Genomic DNA, 21,554 nt, shown 5'->3' on the forward strand with positions numbered 1-21,554 from the left:
TCAAGTCCTTAAACTTGTATTTAAATTTGATTTCATTAAGATTAAAGGAAACTAAGTGGTGTTTGTAAAATTGATTCAAAGGTTACTACTCAGCTACTGGTCCAGTAGCTGAGAACCAATTAACAACCAATTTACAAAAGTGATTTGAAAAGGAAGTATGGAAGCTCAATGTCCTTTCTGAAAGTGCCAACTGCGGTTTGAGCAAAATGATAGCTTATTCCCTCATCTCCCAGAGTTTAAAACCCTTCCAGAGATCTCTGTCTTGCAGTGTCCTCATGAGGAGCAACTGTCTGGAGCACTTGTGGGCAATCTCAATTCCTCTCCTTGTTTGGAGAGAAATGACAAGGAACTGGTTTATTCACCAGCTCTTCATTCCAACATAGTCATTCTTCCCCATTCTTTCCTCTTTCCATGAAAATTCTATTATAACTTACTGAGTACCACATATGCAAAAAGTTTAAAATAACTAGACAATGTTTGCCATTTATTTCATGTAAAAAAATTATTAAGAGATTTTTACCTATCCTTGTCATTTTCAAGTATTTTTCACTATGATGTGAAATAAAACTATCTTGAAGCTTATGCTGTCTTTAACTCACAGAATATTCTCTCACTACCAGAGTATGCCACTGAAGCTTTGCCTCTGCATCAGTGATTGCTAAGGCAACCATTCTTTTAGAAGAGATGTGCTATAGTTTTGAGCCTATTCATTGGAGCTGCTTTTTAATGGCCTGTTAGAGTACTCTACCCTCGTTTGCTGTCAGCCACTGAATTCTGCAAATGAATATATAGCAGCTCAAACGCAGCTCGCTGTGCATCACAATGCGGGAGCTGTACCACGTCCAAAAGTTAGTATGCTTTTTAGGCTGTGAATTTGAAGACAAAGAAAGTAGCGGGAAATGCCTTTTCAGAGAACTGGTTTTATATTCAGACAGAGTGTGAGATGAAATTTAATGTATTTTACTAGTTTATATTCCAGAGGAAAAGAGAGACTGTATGTTAAATTGGCTGCATATACATCGTTCACAAAAGTCCACTATTAGCATTTTCTTTAAATATATGCAATATAGTATGCATTAGAAACTGATTTATAAAATGAGTAGTTTTCCAGCCACTGAGTACTTCTATTTAGAACATAGTGTGACAAACTTGCTCATAAAAATAGGTAAAAATATGACTGTTCTGAAATCTCTGCTTTCAACTCTTGAAGATTACATTTGGTAGTTAAAAAAAAAACATTTGCAGAATTAGTGTGCCCAAATGTTTAGATGAAATAGCATATGGGAAAGTGGGCACAGACATTTGTTACTTTTTTGTGGGGGAGAAGAGTAGTATTACCTCATCATGTAGCATCTACTCAAGGAACAGTGTATGAATAGACAAAAAAATCACTTTTAAAAACTTTATGCTTTTATCATGGAGATAAAAGTGAATAGAGATAGACCCCTAAAGTCTGTTCTTAATACTTCAGTCAAGATTTTGAATGATAGCAGTTTACAAATGCAGAGTATCTACTTCCCTACAGATGGTCTGGATTCTATTTTTAATTATAGCATTGATATGTTCCATTGAGGTCATAATGATTAGACACTAAGAAAGAATTCCATTTTTAACATGGACAGCAACTATCTCTAGAGCGCTTTTTCAGGAAGAAGAAATTGAGAGCCAATTATGTAGTCTAATGGGCATCTGCAGTGATGGTCACTGGCTTCAATGTAGTGGACATGATTGAGTGATCAGTCTCTGATTGCACATTAATAGAGATGGGACTTCTGCCAAGCAAAAAATATTCAAACTTCCCAACTCTCCAGACCAGGCTTAACCCTTTCTAGTTTTCGAGTATGTTCTTCATATGCATGTCATAAAAATATATAAGAAGAACTGCCTGATTTTCAGATTCTGCATGAATAATCACAGTTTCATGTCAATATTAATTTACCGATGAAACTACCAGCCTTGACTTGCAATTTATTAATGTTTGCTCCAAAATTATGAACATTTTTATCTTTGGAGAAGTGTTTCATACTGACTGCTCCATTCTCAGTACCAGCCTTTTTGTAATATTTGGTTTGGTGAGATTAATCAGAATACTTAGCAAATCATATTTAGTCATGATTAAGTTTTCTCCAACCTATTGCTTCCTTTATGTACTGTGTGTCTTGTCCAATAACTTTAGAATCTGTGTCAGATTATCCCACTTGCACACAAGTGTAAGGATTACATGGTTTAAGATTAGATTGCATAATCTGAAAATTTGCAATTTGGTTTTGTTTAATCATGTTGCATGAACCTAACAATTGAACTATAATTTCAGTGTATACTGTATTTAATAACTTTTGATTAAAACAAATCATGGTTTAACTTAATTTAACCATAAAGATAGGGACAGATGTCCATCCTTTAGTTCCAAAGAGATGGTAGCCTGCTCAAAGTTGGAACAAGTTATCTCCTCATACCATTTGCTATGTTTAACAAAGCAATCCCCAAAATTCAACTACATAAATATTAGTAAATACATAACGGGAAAGATGATCATCACAACATACGTAAGGATGACATAACAGCTTTGTTTTTTGAAAGCTGAAGAACATTTCTTCATTTATCCCTTAGTGTTCCACTATGGTTGCAGTTTTTGTTTTTACTTTTTTGTTTTGTTTTATTGACTTGGGTTACTATATAATTTATGGATGAGTTTATGTTATTTTACAACATTTAACTCCCCCCTAATCCCCCACCTCTTGCAATTGCTAGGTTTCATGGGTGGGAATATTGTAATATGAATTGCCATTGTAGTGATTCACGATTGCTTTTCATTTCTTGTGGTCATGATTATGAGTCTAGGTTTGTCCTGAAATATCATCACCTTGTTACGTGAGTATAATTCATCTCTAGAATATATTTTGGAACATTTATTCTTTGCATATTTTTATACCAAGCACCTGTCATGTACTATATGCAAAGGAAGCTGACATGAATGTTTTTTTTTAAATACAGAAATGCATAGTCTCTTATTCAAAGATAAAGAATCCAAATAGCTTGAGGTTTCCAAGAACGGTAAACGAAAGCTGCTTTTATCATTTCTGCTTCACTCAAAAAATTCAAATGGCAAATGCTTCCAGTATTAAATTTTCTATTTTCAAAGCATCTCTTTGCTAATTGCTTCTGTGGTCCCCTTAGAATAAAATTCCACTGTAACTAAATGAGGGCTAGCTGCTGTTTCACAGTGCTGTTAATTAGCCTAGCCCCAAATTCAGTCTTCACTGATGAGATTGCTAAGAGTGCCTCAGTATTGCTTGTTATACATGCATTATATCTCTGGAAGCCAATGAAAAACTGTCATCAGGCTTCCATTTTAGATTTTATCAATGTGTTCCTGTTGCCATAACAACCAGAATCAACCTATCTCGGGGAGGCTTTATCCTACTGGCTTTTATAGCTGGGAGCGTGCCCCACTGTGCACCATGTGGTTCAGATGATTAGTTTTTCTTCAGAGAGACCTAACTGGCAAAGTGTGTTGGGATTAAGATAAGCATAATTTATTTTGTGAGTGGGGAGGGTCCACACTTCTGTGTGTCACTTCCTACCTCTCTTCTCTTCCTAATCATAAAGAGACCAACATTTTTCCTATGTACTGGCAGACAATGGAGCAGATGTGATTCACACCAGAGGAGAAGGCTTTTTTTTAATAAAAAAAAAAGAGTTGTATTCAGCTTAGTTGCAGAACTGAAGAGTTTTATATGATATTCTCCTACATCTGTTTTTGTCCTCAGCAGACTGGAGTATTTGCTTGTCTCTTACTCAAGAATTGTGAATTTTCCTGATGTTTTCGGAGGGTCCCTCAAGAAACCTGACTGGAATATTTACTAATTACTTAAGATTTTTGGAATGGTTTAAATTGGCAGGATTTTTCTTCTTTTTCTGTTTGTACTGCCAATCACTGGTTGTCTGAAAGAGCGGTGGAGAAATTCATTGAAATCAAAAGAAACATGGATCAGAAAATGAATTTGTAGCCTTTGTACTACTGTCTCTTTGTATTAAAGGACAGCACTGTAGCTATGCAGGTGCAGTACCATGTGGATAAAGAGCTGGCATACATTGGTAGCAACAAGAAAACACGCTGCTTTCTCTTAGAAGAGGGGAGGGAAATTAACTGTAACACTGTTTGGCCTTTTTCTCCATTAAGAAGTGGGGTAGTCCGTTATTAACGATTACAAGCAAGGTTTCACTTGCTGCCAGTGCAATTGTTTTAAAATGCTGAAGTTAAAGGCCTTCTGTTTGGATTATTGGCAGTTTCTCTGTCTTCAGCCTCTTCACGGTTTCTATAAAAGGTAAGCAAATGTTGAATCTAAAATCTTGTCAAAACTGAATGTCTCCAGGCTGCTCAGTTCTCTTGCTGTAAGGCACTTTTACATGGAGAAGAAAGGGGTGTGGTGGGGAAAATTCATGCAGACTTATTACAATGGTTGAAAATCTGCTTATTGTTCCCTTTAACTGTCTGTGGTGATGATGGTTCTTGCTATCCCCAGATGCTGTGTGTGTTCATACAGATTTAATTTAAGACAGAAATATGCTAATTAGTTGTTTTAATTCATCTTGAATTTTCTTGGCCAGGGAAGAATGTTTACTACTGCTAAATGTTACTCATTACAAATTGTGCTTGGTTTGGGGGAAGGTGGGAATTTGTAGAGTACAGATTAATGTTGCTACAAGGAAAAGTTTAATAGACCAGTTCCTTTCATATGGTACAAAATCAAATGCTGTCCGCAGTTGTTCTGACAGAAGGCAGAAGTGATAAATGGGAGGGATGGTCGAAAGTAATGAGACTGAGTGTTGAGTGCATTGTTCTTGCCAAAGTCATGGAACAGCAAAATAAGCAATTTAATTTGACATGTATGCTACACTGATAGCTTTTTTTAAGTCTCACTATTGAGGATAGCTTCTTAATTAGAGTAACACATAGTTCAATATTCATAATGCTTGAAAGCTATTTTTAATAAAATCAGGCAACCATTAATACATGAATTTTGTTAATTTGAAATTTATGATATTAATATTGCAAAGGAAATTTGCAGTTGTTTTTAAGAAATTATGCCTTTTAAAATAAACTCACATTATATAGTTCTGAGGGTACTGCTTTTTCTTGAGGATATAAGAAATATTTAAACTCTTATTTGAAGTTTTAAAGCTTATGTTGCAAGAAATCTGAAATCACTTTTTGATTCACATAGGCAGGTTCTATATTATTTTAGCTAAAAATATTTCAGCATCAAATAATTAAACATTTACTATTTATATGCATCTTTTATTCATGGCTAATTCCTGTCTAATTAACATTATCTTACATGAATGAGAAGAAATGTAAACTATTTCCTTTTGTTCTGCTCATGATTATTTTTTTCTCTATAAATTTAGAACTTATCCTGCAAATGAAATGGGCTGGATTTCCATACAAAATGAAAACTGCATTGCTAAAATAAATAAATAACATTAAAGTCTTAAAGTTTGAATTGTGAGTTGTAATAGACTATTTAAGTTAAAGCTTTTGTTTCTTGAAACAAAGTAACAAAAAGTGTGAATACCAGACGACAGAGAATGTATAATTAGTTTAAAAATATATTAGCCAATTTCTAGACACTTCCAGTTCTTCATTTGAATTTTTAAATCTTTGATTTAAATGCTCTTGGGAATGTGCTTGAAGGCCATTTAAAATATGTGTATGTGAAAAAGAGAGAAAGAGAAAGGGGGAGGGAGGAATGAGTGTCTGTGTGAATTGTATGATCTGAATTGGAAATTAGTTTACTCTTTCATTTACACATTATTTATGGAGAGATGGGTAATAAAAGGTTTGGCGTTCTTTCTGTCCTGTAAATGGGTAGGTGTTTGCCTCTAAATGGTATGATCTAACATTCAGATGAATGAAGTTGTTAGACTAAGTGCACTTAGAACAGTTGCAAGTCACAGAAAATAATTTGACAATCTGGCGTGTTCAGAAAGCATGCTTAATGCATAGGGAAAAAAATCTAGCAAATACATTAAAGCAACAAACTGTTTGTTATGGTCAAGTTTGGTTAGATTTGCTTTTTTATGTAATTGAGGGTATTATACCAGCCCAGTCTCTTCAATTAGTTTATGGTTAATATATTGTACAAACCTAGAAAATTGGTTAGCATGATAATCAACTTGATCATTTTTCAATGTAGTCTCTCTTTATTATATTTTACTACCACTTCCTGAATCAAGTAGAAGAAAACATTGATGGAAAGGGTTATAAGACAACCCTAGAAAAATATAGTTAAACATGATGATATCAGTACTGCAACGACAATGAAATTGTTTTCTTAAAATATGAATCTGGACATTACAATATGTTTTTCTGAATATTTTGATAATTGATATTGCTACTGCTGATCTAAAAACAAGTTTGCCTCAAATGTAACATCCAGATTTTTAAGATGTGCAGGAAAGACACAAAATTGCTTTCAGTTAAGCACAGTCATTACCTTTTGAAGAGCAATGGAAAATTACATAAAATATGAAAGACAGTTTAATGATTTCTCTGAGCATACTTTAATGCTATTCCTTTTAAACAAGATTCATGATTGGCTAAAATATAGGATGCAATGCATACTTGAATAACTTTTGATTAATTCACAGACAAAAGCAAAAGCTAGTAAAGTAAGGAAGACCAGGATTGGTGATAGCAAGGACATCTGACAGACTTTTCCCTTGGTATCCAAGGAGAAGTTATCATAATCTTATAGATGTCAATAATTGTTTTACAATAAGCAACATTCTTATTGCGGTACAAAACTTCCACTCTAAACTAGTTAGGCAGAAAGATTCAATAGATTTCATCATAGTGGCTTAATTAACATGAACTGTAACCCCACCCAAACCCCCGAAAAGAGAGTAAGAGTAAAACTTAAATGAGAAATAATTGGGCATTGGGCCAGGAGGAAAGGCATAGAAAGAATCACAGAGGGTAGTAGGGTAATGATGCAAAGTGGCAAGACCATAACGCAATGAATGAGACTAGGGACTATTCCCCCCCTCCACTGTAACTGTGTTAAATCTATTTTTATAGATTGACCCTTTCAAACAGCATTGCCAATTTTTAGTAGTAATGATGAGAGGGTTTGAATGCTTCTCCTCTCCCATCCATTGAGCCCTATCTATTCTTCTTTAGGGAATGTCATAGAAACTGACTGTAAACCTGTCATCTTCTCCTATAGTTTGACATCCGTGGCAAAACTATATGTTTTAAGGATTGTTTCCACATACAGTAATGTAATTGGTAGCAGGGATAGAAAAGGAAGGGAAAAAATGCCATCTTTCTTTCATTTTTTACATGTTGATGCTGACTGAGCTGCAGCTCTAAACAAATTAATGGATGGAAGACAATATTTGGAGAAGTGAAGGCATAAAATTCTCACAGGCATGTTTTTGAATTATAAGCCAGATAATGATTTGACTAGTGTAACACCAATATGTTATTTTCTAGCTCAGAATCATGAAATTTATTTCTGTAGAGCTATGTAGCCAGGTAATGATTTTTTTTAAAAAAAGAAAAAATATATATCCCAAGATTTATGAACATAAATACTATAGAATTATGATACTTTAAAAATAATCTTAAATTGTTGTTTAAATATGTTCTAAATTATTCTTAAAAATTCTTAAAAATTTGAATCATATATATGCATTCACATATATGCATGCATTCATACATATCCTTAAATTTAAGAATACTGTTACTAACGTTTGATAAAATTCTGCTTTTTTCTACAATTGGCAATAAAGTTTTTTTTGTTTTGTTTTATTTTCAATGTATTATTCTCTACTGAAATCTTGACCAATTTAAGAGATTCCCCCTTGTATGTTTGCTGTAATTTAAAGGATTCAGATATCCACTTAATCCGATGCATTGAATTGCAGCCCACTACAACATATGTAAAAAACCAATTAATCAATTGCATTAGTGTTATGACTATAATGTGTGCACCACAGCTTAGTTGTAATAATAAAAATGAAAATTTTGTAATTAATGTCATATTAAAAATAAAGGGAATATCACAAAATACAAAAATATCAAATCCTTAACTTTGTTCCAAGATCAATGGATTAAAGGTTGCTTTGCATTCTATACAAGAATGTTATTAATAAAAACTTTCCATGACAAAAATTTACCATCCCTGATGCAAAATAGAAATAGTTACTAAAAGGAATAGTACCATCTTAATAGTGTCTATATCACAGCTTCTTCCAGAAACATAGTGCAAATTAATAGAAATTTATGACATGATGATGGCAATCCCCCTGCAAATTATGGTTATGACAGCAACTATCACAATGCAGAGGCAATTTTCTACAACACAGATGAATGCAATAACGTTTTATGTCTATTGCTGGGATCCATAAATATTTATTTTAATTTGCATATGTAGTATGGATATGTAATATATAATGCAATTGAACTGGAGGTCTGGTTCAGAAAGTTCCTTGAGATTTTGTAAAGCATGGTCTTCTCTTACTGCTTCCCTCTTTGAGTGTGCCTTGATTTTGGCATAAAAATCCAGCTTATTAATTAATATATCTAGTTATATTTACAACACTTGTGCTTAATGCTTATTTTTAAATCTAAAAATAAATTTGGCTCATAGCCTTCCCTGACACTTTTCAGTATCCCAAATCATAGTTTATGGAAACTGAAATGTATATTGAACTTTGGAAGTTTCAAACAAACCAGCATGATAGAAAAGAGGACCTGGACATTCTGGAGAAAGCATGCAAGTCTTAAGTCTACTGGCATAATAGCATAATCATTTATCTGCCCTTGCCTCCCTTGAAGGTCTAACTCTCACTCCATCTTCATTACATTCATGCTGTATTTGCATAGTGGAGGCTGTTAAGGTAGTAATTAGCCTTAATTTAGCTTTAAATTGAAAAAGAAAAGGTTTCATTGTCATCTATTTTATTTCATTTAAGTCACTAATGTTTGTTTAGATTTCGTAAGGAAGTGATATAATAGTGCAGAGGGATAAGCTAATTTTAAATAGAATATATTATTTGAACTTGCAATTATATAATCGGTAGTAATTATTGCATTAATAGATAAAAAAAGGAACTCAGGGATTACAGCATACTGAGTTGTATATCCTTTTTAAACTATTTTGAACATTACCAAGTAAGATTCAAACATATTTCCCATTTATTATAGAGGTGATGATTAACATATTACAGCAAAATGAATTGTAAGCATGATTACTTATTTCAAATTCTTTTTTTAGCTATGTTTTTGAGTTAAAGAACAGCATGGTTTAATAGGAAGGACAAACTTATTTGTATATGCTATACCTTCTGTAAAATAGAAAGCTGTTAGAGATTATCTGGAATACTATTCATTATGAATTTGGAATGATTACATATATGGAAGAGATGAGAAGTCTGACAACAGTAGGTGGAAAAGAGTTAATACACTAAATGGCTACATCTGTTTATAGATTTTGAGGCCAACTTCCTCCTTTCTTGCAGACAGCCTCTATGTGTGTATTGCTGAGTTCAGTAGCTTTCCCCCTCCCCCAAAATAAATATGCTTAGGATATGCTTAGCCTCTTGAGAGATTAATATCAACTAGACACCAATCAAAACTGACTTATAACTATATTGTCCTCTTTGTGGCATCTATGTATTTCATGTGAGACAATGGAATGCTGTAAAACAAAAAGAGAATGGATCTGTTATGGACTTAGTTTACTGTCATGATTTCTTTTCACTTGAGAGCAAGCTGTGAGTCATAGGGTCTGCAGTACATCTCTCCAAGGAAGGTAGTGTTAGATAAAATTTACTGTGGCTGCAGAGCAGCTGAGAATATATACAGTATCCTCCTTTCTCTCCTTTCTAGCATTTTTTTATTTCTTTTTGTCACAACAGTATACACAAACAATATATATATATATATATATGTATATAAAATATGCATCAACTAAATCAATTTGATATAATGAAGGGAACAATAGGACAGGAACGGTAGGCACTATTGTGCTCTTATGCACGCCCCTTATAGTCCTCTTAGGAATGGGGTGAGGTCAATAGTAGACAGTTTTTTATTGAAGATTTTGGGATTTTGAGTAGAGACTATGGAGTCAGGTAATGAGTTCCAAGCATTAACAACTCTGTTACAGAAGTCATATTTTCTGCAATCAAGTTTGAAGCGGTTGACATTTAGCTTAAATCTATTTTTTGCTCTTGTAATATTGCGATTGAAGCTGAAGTAGTTTTTTATAGGAAGGATATTGCAATAGATGATTTTGTGTGTTAAACACAGGTCATGTCGAAGTCGACGGAGTTGTAAATTTTCTAATCCCAGGATTTCAAGTCTGTTGGTATAAGGTATTTTGTTGTTTTCGGAGGAGTGAAGAACTCTTCTAGTAAAATATTTCTGGACTCTTTTCTATTGTATTTATGTCAGAGATGTGGTATGGGTTCCAGATGGATGAGCTGTATTCAAGAATAGGTCTGGCAAATGTTTTGTATGCTCTAGGTAATAGTGTAGAGTTTTTAGAAAAGAAGCTGCGTAAAATTAGGTTTACAACTCTTAGGGCCTTTTTTGCTATGTAGTTGCAGCATAGACCATAATCCTATAATAGTTTATAATACATAGTTTATAATACATAAACTATGTAGTTGCAGCATAGCATAGACCATAATCCTATAATAGGTTATAATACATAGTTTATAATACATAAACTATGTAGTTGCAGCATAGACCATAATCCCATGTTATTTTTATATATGGTCTACATTCTGCAAAGAGTGTATATCATGATAAAACAATGGAGATAGTCAATCAAAACAAACTTCTAAATAAAGTAAATGCATAAATAATGTAAAGATTTTAAACCTCTTTCCAGCCATACCAGTACATGCAATCCTTGCCATTTGTAACTATGATCCACTACCTACATTGTAGTAAAATGCATAATGAATATTCACCACTTCAGTAGCATTGAAAAATGCAATTGGAAGGACTTCGTATTTTCTAAAATAGAAAAATTAAAATTGTATTTTCTTTATAATTTTGGATGCTAGTCTCTAAGACTTATCTAAGTAGAAAACTGATAATGAGCAGGAGCCATGAATCTACGGGGACCCCCAAATTACGCACCAACTCAAGTCTGGGGAAGTGCCACCCTATTCAGAGTCAGAGATTAATTATTATCTGGGCTTGGGGGGCCAAAAAGCCAGAGCCATTCTGTCTTGCTAGGATTGAATTGAAGCCAGGTCCCCTCCAAGTATCCCCTTACAACTTCCAGATACTTGGCCAGCACCACCACAGCCCTTTTCTGGCTAGGGGTTGAGATGTATAACTGGGTATTATTAGCATACTGGTGATGCTGCATTGGATGACCTTGTCCAGCAGTTTCATGTGTGTAGACTTTTAAAAGGAGAGACGAAAAGCTCAAGCCCTGAGGCTTCCGAATCCTCACAAGGCATCGAGTCCTCACAAGGCCTAGTTGCTCAATTTGTTCTCCACCATCTGTAACTAGCTGCAGATGAAGGAGAAGCCTTGTTACATACTGCTTTCCATTTCCAATCCCCAAAGGTTTGGGGATTAAACAAAGGTGTTTAAGAGGGATTCAATGGTTGAAATCATTGAGTGATCCAGGAGGGTCAGAACACACACACCCATTCTGAGCCCTCCAAAGGTGCCAAGTGTAGTCAATGCTGTTTCAGTGCAGTGCCTTGGCCTGAACCTAGATTGAAAAGGGTTCAAATAAGCCACTTTGCTTAGGATGTTTTGTAACTGTGTGTCAACCATGTTCTCAACAATTGTCCCTGCATAGATTGGGCAACAGTTAGAATAACTCAATAGGAAGGGAGTGCTTCATTTGGCAAGGAAGAACAATGCTTGCGAACAAGAGCATTTGAAGTTGCATTATTTTACAATTCTTCCCTCAATCTGCTGCCAATATAGGACAAAACACTAATAGCTGTTCTTTGTCTCTGTTAAAGTGTCTTGCTACGTAAAGTAGATTTGGACTACAACCTCTTCATCTCTGAAAAATAAAGTAATGTAATGAAGTTTCTTGGATGAGAAGTGAAATGTCTTCAAGAAAAAAACAAAACAAAAGTCCAGTTGCCTTTTAAAAAGCATCTTTGGGACAACCATGACCTGGGTGACTGGGAATCTCTAAGGATATAATAAAGTTAGGATCGTCATCCCTGGCTAGCAGGAAAACTGTTGTTCCAATATGTTATTACAATCCAATACATACAACAGGATGTATTTTATCTTTTCAGAGAGAGAAGAAATTCAAAAGGAGAATCTTAAGGGTGGAGTATTTTACATATATATGATCTCATTATCAGATCATTTCCTACTCAAATTTGAACTTCCAGTCATTTTCTCCCACCCAAAGCTTTAGGAGTTTATTAAATATATTTTCTCCAAGCGGCTAATGGAATCTGATGGATTTTCAAAGATCCATAGGGATTTTTTTGTTGATACAACTGATGCTCCTATTGATATCCTGTCACTCTAAAGGATACAAAACTGACCTGGGCAATTGACATCTCTATATTTAAGATATCTTTCCCTTTTTCCAGAGTTCATGAAAGTTCTACATATTTATTCAAGGTAAGGATAATAAAACTAGATAGTATGATAGCTAGAATACAAGTGAAAGAAAACTGAATGAAGTTCTAATACATAATAAAACCTGTATGTCTTTTAGAGATCCAATTGCAACCTAGCACCAACCTTTCGGACCTCAGGAACCACTAAATTCATAAGTTTAAATCCCACGGACCACTAATATGATCTGCCTAATGACCAACTGGGTAGGCGTGGCAAGGTGGGTGACTGGGTGGGAATGGCCAACTTGATGTCACTCATGTCGAGGGGCACCTTGCCAGCCTCTACTTGCTACTCCTTGCCTGCCCACACAGGCTTCTTAGGCCCCAACAGGAAGCAGTTGCTGGAGCTAAGTAGCCACCATGAGAAACAGTTGGCAAAAAAGCTGGCTCAGTTCAAATTGGATCTGACCGAGAAGGAGGCTCAGCAGAAGCACCTCACTGCAGACTACAAGCAGAGGCTTTTCAAGCAGAGGGAAGACCTGCGGGAGTGCAAGGCCAGGTACTGGCGCCTGGAGGCTCAGTGGGCTGAGATAATCAGCCAGTTCCAGGCCATGAGGCAGTCCCACTGGAACAAGGCCTTCCAGCTCTTCGCCACCAGTGGCGCTTCCCTTCAGCCTTCGCCCCACACTAGGAGGCTAAAGCAGACCCCAAGTTGGAATTTCTGTCTCTCTCCAATTCACACAAAAGAACCCCGAAGGGGGAGACTCTCCACAGCAACATAAATGTTGAATGCACATATCCGTCCCAGGGGCCATAGTTTGAGAACCCCTGATTTAGTGCAAGATAAAAAATGCAAATAATTTTTCTGTGGACCACCAAAATTTTCTCATGGACCACCAGTTTGTGACCATTGGTCTAGCCTAATGAAAGAAGAAAACAGCTGTATACCACCACTGGGATGTTAAATTTTCAAAATTATGCTAATTAGGATTCCACAGAGTGGTTTCATAGCTTCTGCTAGATAATGCACAGTGAGCTTTCTCATCCATGATGTAATGGTGGGTGAGAGCATTGCTGAAGCATGAAGGGGGGGTGCTCTTAGAGATGTGACCTGCCAAGTGTGTATGGTACCTGTCATTAACTCAAAGACGGGATAGGAAATAGCCATTGTCAATGATATTGTCATTGTCATCTGAGAAATTCTGAAGACTTCTAGGGTCAATAATCCAGAGATAGCAAGCTGTATTAGTGAATTTAAGCTCTAGAGATCAAAGGGGATTATTGCATGTTTACCAGCCTCCCCGATACACAGCAGCCTCCCTGACTGAATGCTTTAAAGTTGTGTCAGATTTTAGCTTGCCATCCCTGGATACAGACATTATGGTGATCTTAGACCAGGATCCAAATTTTCTCTGGACCAACTCTAGGGAGAAATAAGGAAATGTTAGACCTGTTTTTTATCTTGGGGCAATGACAGTGTGATCTGGACTTGGAAAATATTACCATCAGTACCTTAATAATGTGTTGTTGTTTTTCAAATAATATAATAGTATAAATATTTTATTAAGAATTGTACTTGAAAAGAACAAAAGAATAAAAGTCAATGCAAATTACAAAAAATACAAGCATAAAAATACCAAAGGGAATGAAAATAAAGTGTTAGAAACGGAAAAGAAAAAGAAGAAAAAAGTAAAACCTTCATCCCAGCAGGTAAAAATTTTTTTAGTAGTTTACCACCCTCTGTAAATAAAACATAATCTCTCTTCTTCCTATAGCTCACCTTCTAGGAAGGAAAACAAAATCAAAATACTACATCAATCAATCTTTGGCAGCAAAAGTGCAGTAAGAGCAACCACATATAAGTATTTTCTTCCTAATTGCTGTTCTCCCCCTAGCTCTTCTCTTAGATAAGGAAAGCAAAATACAAATACTACATCAATCAATCTTTGTCAGCAAGAATCCACTAAGAGTAGCCAGATTTTCTTTGTTTAATCCAGATTGAACAAACCAATATTATAAATCTGCCCTGATTTCTTTTCTTAAAAGAATCCTTAACCCCTTCAAAAACGGTCACAGGAATAATTTGCTGTTCATCTGTGTTTCAAAGTAACAATAATTCAGAAGATTAACAAATTTGTCTTATAAGTAAAATGTATTCTTTTGTTTGTTATTTCTAAAAAAAAGTCCTTCCAAATATTAAACAGCTTTTCTATATACCTTTAAGAAAAAAAATATCCAAATCAATTTCCTGATTTAATGTCTTCATCTCCTTTATGGAGTAAATTATCCATCAGATTCATTTGTACTACATATAAAATTCACTCTTCAAGTTAATTTCATAAACATTGATTGCAGCTAATTTCTGTTTTACAACTTTATTAGAACATGCTCTATGAATTTTATCAAGTATCTAATCCATTCTGTCAAAAAAATTAACTGAAATGTATTTTAAAAATTGCACTAAGGATTTCTGCTCCATTTTCTTTTATCTTTGACTCTAGTATCCAGCCTTCAAGGTCTCCTTTTCATTAAAAAAAATGAAAACAATCTTCACATTCCCATGAGAAAGTAACTTCTAAATAATTCAAAACCATAATTCCAAATCCCTCTGGCCCCGTAATCTATTATTGACTTTCAAAATCCATATACTAAGTCTCCTTTTGGTGTATAGTTTCCTAAAATCATTTATTTAAAAAAACAAACATTCACCAACATTTTTAAGAAGACGGAAACTCACCTGATGAATGAAATAAACCCTTGCCTGTCTTAATCTCTCTAATATGCAAAGAATTTTTTAAAATCCAAAAAAGTGATTAAGATATAAGACTTGGTTGAGCTTAGTGTCCATAAAGGCAGCTTTGCAAGTTTAAGCTTGATGTAAATCCCGCCTTTCAGCCACTCTACTCCTAAGCTGACCATAAAAGCAGGTTCCATGGTTTACTCATGATAAGTTGCCATCCAGAGTCATATGAATGATTGCGACTGTCTTTCCTTTGTTTCAGAAACTACAAGCTTCTAGCAGTGATTCCCCCCACAAAGTTGTATTACTATCTAACAAAAGTCAACAAGGCATCCGTGCACCATGTAGCTTACAGGAAGTGTCAAAATATTGCTCCGTTGATGGAGTTCTCTGAGGTGGCATCCTATTGCAGGGAGGTGAACACAGCATCTGATAAGGCTATTAGATTCCAGAGTGAATTTGGGCCAGATACTCTCTATCAGCCCAATGTTGTTCTGAGAGAAATAAGAGGTATGAGTATTAATTAGTGTTCATTATTTTGAGTTTAGGTAGATAGGATAATGCTACCTGTTTGGAAAGAGATTGTTATGAAACTTCCTAAGTGGCTATTGCTAGACATTTTTTAAGAAAATGTTGGATAGCCATTTGTCTGAAATGGTGTAGGGTTTCCTGCCTCGGCAGGGGGTTGGACTAGAAGACCTCCAAGGTCCCTTCCAACTCTGATGTGATGTGATGTGATGTGATGTGATGTTGTGTTATGTTACGTTACGTAGACCCATTTTCAGTAAAATTTTGCTAGACCCTTGTTAGTGAAGATTGCTGAAAAATGATTAACTAGAACCTCCAGAGTGCACTGGAGGAGGCAGGTTGTCTCTAGGTCCTTCTCAATTGGTACTTAAGCCTGATTATAATATTGAGATGTCATTTATCACACATATTGATGACCTTTGATAGGCTCAAGATGATGATAGAGCATCCATTGTGGACTCTCAGCAGCTTTCCGGATCATCAGTCATGGTATTGTTCAGTTTAGGGGATTAGATGTGGGGGATGCATGATGCTTCAGTAGTTGTTCTCCTTTGTTTCAATCTGGTTCCAGGCAGAATTGATGGACGGGAAGAAATTGAGACCCCTACTTTCTGGGGTTCCTCAGAAATCTACCATCCCCCAGGTCCATGGAGCTGTTGGGTGAGATCATTCATCAACAATTAACAGTACACTGATGATATTCAATCATGCATCTTTATCCCAGGTCACTGGAGTGATGTCATCAAGGTCCCCTCCTAGTGCCTGGAGGCTGAAGGAGTTTGGATGTGGAAGATCAGGTTTCAGGTCAGGCCTGGCCTGGGTTTTAAGCCCCTCCCCATCAAGAAATATCCATCCCTATAGAGCTAGCCTTGACTCTGAATTATTTATTTATTTATTTATTTATTTGTTACAACAGTATATATAAGCATAAGCAAGAAATAGCTATATGATATATTTATTTATTTATTTATTTTATTCAATTTTTATACCCCCCTTCTCCCGAAGGACTCAGAGCAGTGTACAGCCATGTAAAAAATCTCAATATAAACATTAAAAGAAATTAAAACAAACATATTATAAAGTGGCCGAATTTAAAACCATTTAAAACATTAAAATATAAATAACCCTAATAAAATTTTAAGCCAGTCCCGCTTGAATAAATAGGTGCGTTTTCAGCTCACAGCGAAAGGTCCGAAGATCAGGCACTTGACATAACCCAGGGGGAAGCTCGTTCCAGAGCGTAGGAGTTCCCACAGAGAAGGCCGTACCCCTGGGGGCCGCCCGCCGACATTGTTTGGCGGACAGCACCCTGAGAAGGCCCTCTCTGTGAGAGCGTACGGGTCGGTGGGAGGCAAAAGGTAACAGCAGGCGGTCCCGTAAGTACCCGGGTCCTAAGCCATGGAGCGCTTTAAAGGTGGTAACCAAAATCTTAAAGCGCACCCGGAAAACCACAGGAAGCCAGTGCAAACTGCGCAGGAGTGGTGTTACATGGGAGCAACGTGATATAAGCATATATATAAGCATAAGCATGAAATAACTATATGAACTGGATACAATCAAAGGGAATATTAGGACGGGAATGGTAGGCATGCTGGTGCTCTTATGCACGCCCCTTACAGAGTTCTTAGGAATGGGGTGAGGTCAATAGTAGAGAGTTTTTAGTTTTTAGTTAAAGCTTTGGGGATTTTGGGAAGAGACCACAGAGTCAGGTAGTGCATTCCAGGCATTAACAACTCTGTTACTGAAGTCGTATTTTCTGCAATCAAGATTGGAGCAGTTCACATTAAGCTTAAATCTATTGTGTGCTTGTGTATTGTTGCGATTGAAACTGAAGTGGTCTTCAACAGGAAGGACATTGTAACATGATTCTATGAGTTAAACTCAGGTCATGTCGAAGGCGGCGGAGGTCTAAATTTTCTAAACCCAGGATTTCAAGTCTGGTGGCATAAGGTATTTTGTTGTAAACAGAGGAGTGGAGAACTCTTCTTGTAAAATATTTCTGGACACACTCAATTGTATTTATGTCCAAAATGAGGTGTGGGTTCCAGACAGTTGAGCTGTATTCAAGAATTGGTCTAGCAAATTATATGCTCTGGTTAGTAGTGTAATCTTTCTGGAGAAGAAGCTATGCAAGATTTAGTTTACAACTCTTAAAGCCTTTTTTGCGATGTAGTTGCAGTGGGCTTTGGCACTTAGATCATTTGATATGAAAACTCCAAGGTCTTTAACGGGGTGAGGGTCATCTACAAGGTAATATCCATCAAGCTTGTATTTAGTGTTCTGATTCTTTTTTCCAATGTGTAAGACAGAGCATTTGTTGGTTGAGATTTGGAGTTGCCAAATTTTTGACCATTCCGACACAAAGTCAAGATCTTTTGAAGGATAGCCGTATTGTTGGTAGTGTTAAATAGTTTAACATCATCGGCGAAGAGAACACAATTAATTATAATATGGTCACAGAAGTCATTAATTGACAAACATTTTGATCTATCCGGACTTACAGTTCCTTCTCAAAGAACAGATGGCAGTCATAGCTAAGAGGGTTCATCTTGTATGTTAATTGCACTCATTTCTCAAGCCCTACTCATATTGGCTCATGCCTTGGTCAGTGAAAAATTTTTAGGTTTTAGAATTAAAACTTATTTTAATCAAAACAGAAAGAAAATATATCTTTGGTTTGTTGTTCCATTGTCAAAGTTACTCTTCGTAACTGTCAGCTTGTTACTCTCATCACACAATAATAATACTCTGCTTATCAATTTTTGCTATATATCAAGTGTAAATTATTGATGGCTGACAACGTACTTAGCTTATGTTTATTTTTGTATGCATGAGGGGAAAAAATAGAACAATAACTTTATTAGGATCAACAAAATTGTCATAACATAATGAGTAAAGTTTTGAATTCTTCAGTACTTAAAACAACTTGAAGAAAAGAGGGATGTACAATAAATATAATGAAGGGGTAGGGACCAAAAATGTGCAGTTGTCAGCTATCTTACATATGTATCTACTGCTCCTCTTTTATTAGACTTACATTAGCCAGATAGAGGAATAGTATGGAGTAGGAAACTCTTTGAATATCTAGGATAGAAAAGAATTACATTTGAGATATACTGTGCAATGGAACGCCTGGAGTTTTCCATTACAGACTTCAAATTGCAAAATTAAACGTTCTCATTATTGAATATGTGTATCAGAATTTATAAAATAATTATCTAGGGTCTTGAAAATGATCTTATTTTCATGCGTATGATTGATATTATTGTTCTCTTTATAAACTGATTTACATGACAAGTTGTAATAGGAAAAAAAAACTTCACAATATTCACAGAAAGCTCTGACCTTCCTCCAAGTATAAAGCTTTGTTTCTCAGAAAAACAAAACAAGGATTATAATATAAAGGCTTTCTTGTTCAGAAAATGGCTTGAATTTGGCTCTTTGTTTCTCAATACGACAGTATTACAAATACGTATCATTGTTCCTACAATCCATAAGAAACTGGATGAGTTTTCTATTTCACTTTGCATAAAAAGTGTTCCATGAAATCTACAGGCAGCAAGAACAGAAGGATCTCTTTTATTAGATTTCTAACTGTATATAATGATGGCACAAGCAAAATGGTTCTTGAAAGAATGACTAGTCAGTAGTAAAGCAAATGTTACATATACTATATATACTGTAATGTAACATATACATCACATATACTATCGATGCAAGTATGCAATAATGCTTAAAGTGCAACATTTCTTTCATTATTTTAGATTGATAAAATAAATCTAAAGATTGAATTACCGTACAGGGTTTATCTCCAGTTTGTCTCTCTCTCTTTTTTTTTTCATTTAAGCTTTTCCTCTTGAGTAGCTTTTCAATAACAGACTGCCTTTTCTGACTGTTAATGTTATATAGTATTGGGAGTGTAGATAGTCATTCCTCTAATATGTGTTCATATCCAGCATTGGAATATTACTCATACTTTTTCTGGCACAGAATTTCATTATATTAGGCAAAAGTGTTGGGATGTTTACACTATTGCCTTCACATGAATTAATTATGTTTCCTATTCCTAAAACAACTATGGTTCTAGCAAATAATGTTCTGGAATGAGAGAAATAAATAATCAATAAGTTACTTCCTTAGTCATCTAAACCAAGGATTTGTTACTTTCCAAACAGAGCTGGATTTCCTAGTTAGTGAATAATGTAAATACTGAAGAAGGCAGTAATTTGAGATCTCAGATGGGAAAACTGGCTTCCCTCCGTGAGTTGCAGAGTTTAAGCCAGCAGACATTAGGGAATCATTGTGAGATCATGAATCAGAGCTTGACTGTCTCCTGAAACTTGGCTTACTTTTGCTCTGCAACTGCTAAATGTGCTACTTTATTAGGTTCTTCAGAACAAGTGTGCTTTTTGCAACACTTCTGAGGTGGTCATGACGGGAGATGGCAGTGCAATGTGGAATCTAATGTGGAAATACTGCATTTCAGTCAGGACAATCAGGTACTGTTTGAAATTTATAGCCCGTCCTGTGGGCTCAGTCCGTTTGTCTAGGGCAGTGTTCCATTCGATTGGTTTGCTGCACAATGCAGCAAATGCTGACTGAAGAAAAGTATTATTATTTTCCTTCAGTTGTGCTGGGGGTCAAACTGTGTTTTAGCCCTAAAGGTTTAACTCTTTTGTATACTCTTACAGTATATGTGACGTATATTCCACCATTGCTTTTGTTTACAGGCACTGCAAGTGAACTTTGTAGGATATAAGTAAAACCATAGGAGTAACTTAATCTATTCCTCTGGGTAGTAATGTCAGAGTCTTACTTGAAGTTCTGTATGTTTTTTAAAAAGGCTATTGGTTTCAGTACAGCAGACTGTACTGATCCTTTCCTCATTCTTCTGACCTGTTTGTTACATTGAATGTTTTTCTAAGCTCTGATCCTGTAACTTTGAAAGAAGCTGCCATGAAGAAGGACACCATTAAACAAGTACTTGAACTGGCTTAGGGAGTTTCTTCCTTATTTATTTCACACTATGGTTTCTTTTAAGCCGTGGTATATGTTTTGCATGGGATTTTTGTAGCCGACACTCTCAAGGAAATACATGGTCTAAGTAATCACTGTATTTCACACTGTAATTATTAACTGTGGTAAAGAAATAGTGTAGTCTGGTTATTTGCAAGATATTTATTTCACATTTGTTTAAACACGTAAGAGGCTTTAAGATTTCACTTTCAATCCTAGAGGGGGGGGAAATCTGTTGTAGCTATAGATCCCAAGGGGTCCAAAGGGCAAAGGATTACTTAATATATAAAGTAGGATTGATTGCTTGGGCTTTCCATAAATGTAAAGAATAGTTTGGGTTAGAATTAGGGGCACTACTGGCATGACTATGAAATAGTGAAATAGTTTCCATTATCTTATTAAGAATATTAACTCTGACCTTCAGGACATAAAAATATATACTCTTAAATATATGCACAAAAAATAAGCAGCAAGACGGAAGCAGTGAGTCATATACAAGTAAGTAAAAGCACTGCAGATTTAAAGAGGATTGGTATTTGTTTATATAGCTGACAAATAACTATTTCTATCTTTGCTACAGAAAAGAAATATAAACTTTGGGACTAAATTTAGATTTACTGTGTTTTCAAGTATGGTCATGTTTCAGCTTTGCCCCTATTATTGCATTCCAAAGTAATAATCTTGATACAGATCT

General features: G+C 35.4%; 1 protein-coding gene across 4 annotated transcripts in view; it reads left to right on the top strand.

The window, feature by feature from the left end:
- The window catches only part of IQSEC1 (IQ motif and Sec7 domain ArfGEF 1), a 350,333-nt gene that overhangs the window by 179,616 nt on the left and 149,163 nt on the right, over positions 1-21,554 (top strand). Inside the window, exon 1 of one of the 4 annotated variants that reach the window (XM_058168490.1) lies at positions 20,208-20,343. The exons of the other annotated variants lie outside the window; for them this stretch is intronic. Coding sequence (XP_058024473.1) covers positions 20,276-20,343 — 68 coding nt within the window. The 5' untranslated portion in view covers positions 20,208-20,275. Of the gene's footprint in view, positions 1-20,207; positions 20,344-21,554 lie in introns of those variants that run through there. 4 annotated transcript variants of the gene reach the window in all.

Source organism: Ahaetulla prasina, chromosome 2, assembly GCF_028640845.1.
Source record: "Ahaetulla prasina isolate Xishuangbanna chromosome 2, ASM2864084v1, whole genome shotgun sequence".
NCBI classification, from domain to species: domain Eukaryota; kingdom Metazoa; phylum Chordata; class Lepidosauria; order Squamata; family Colubridae; genus Ahaetulla; species Ahaetulla prasina.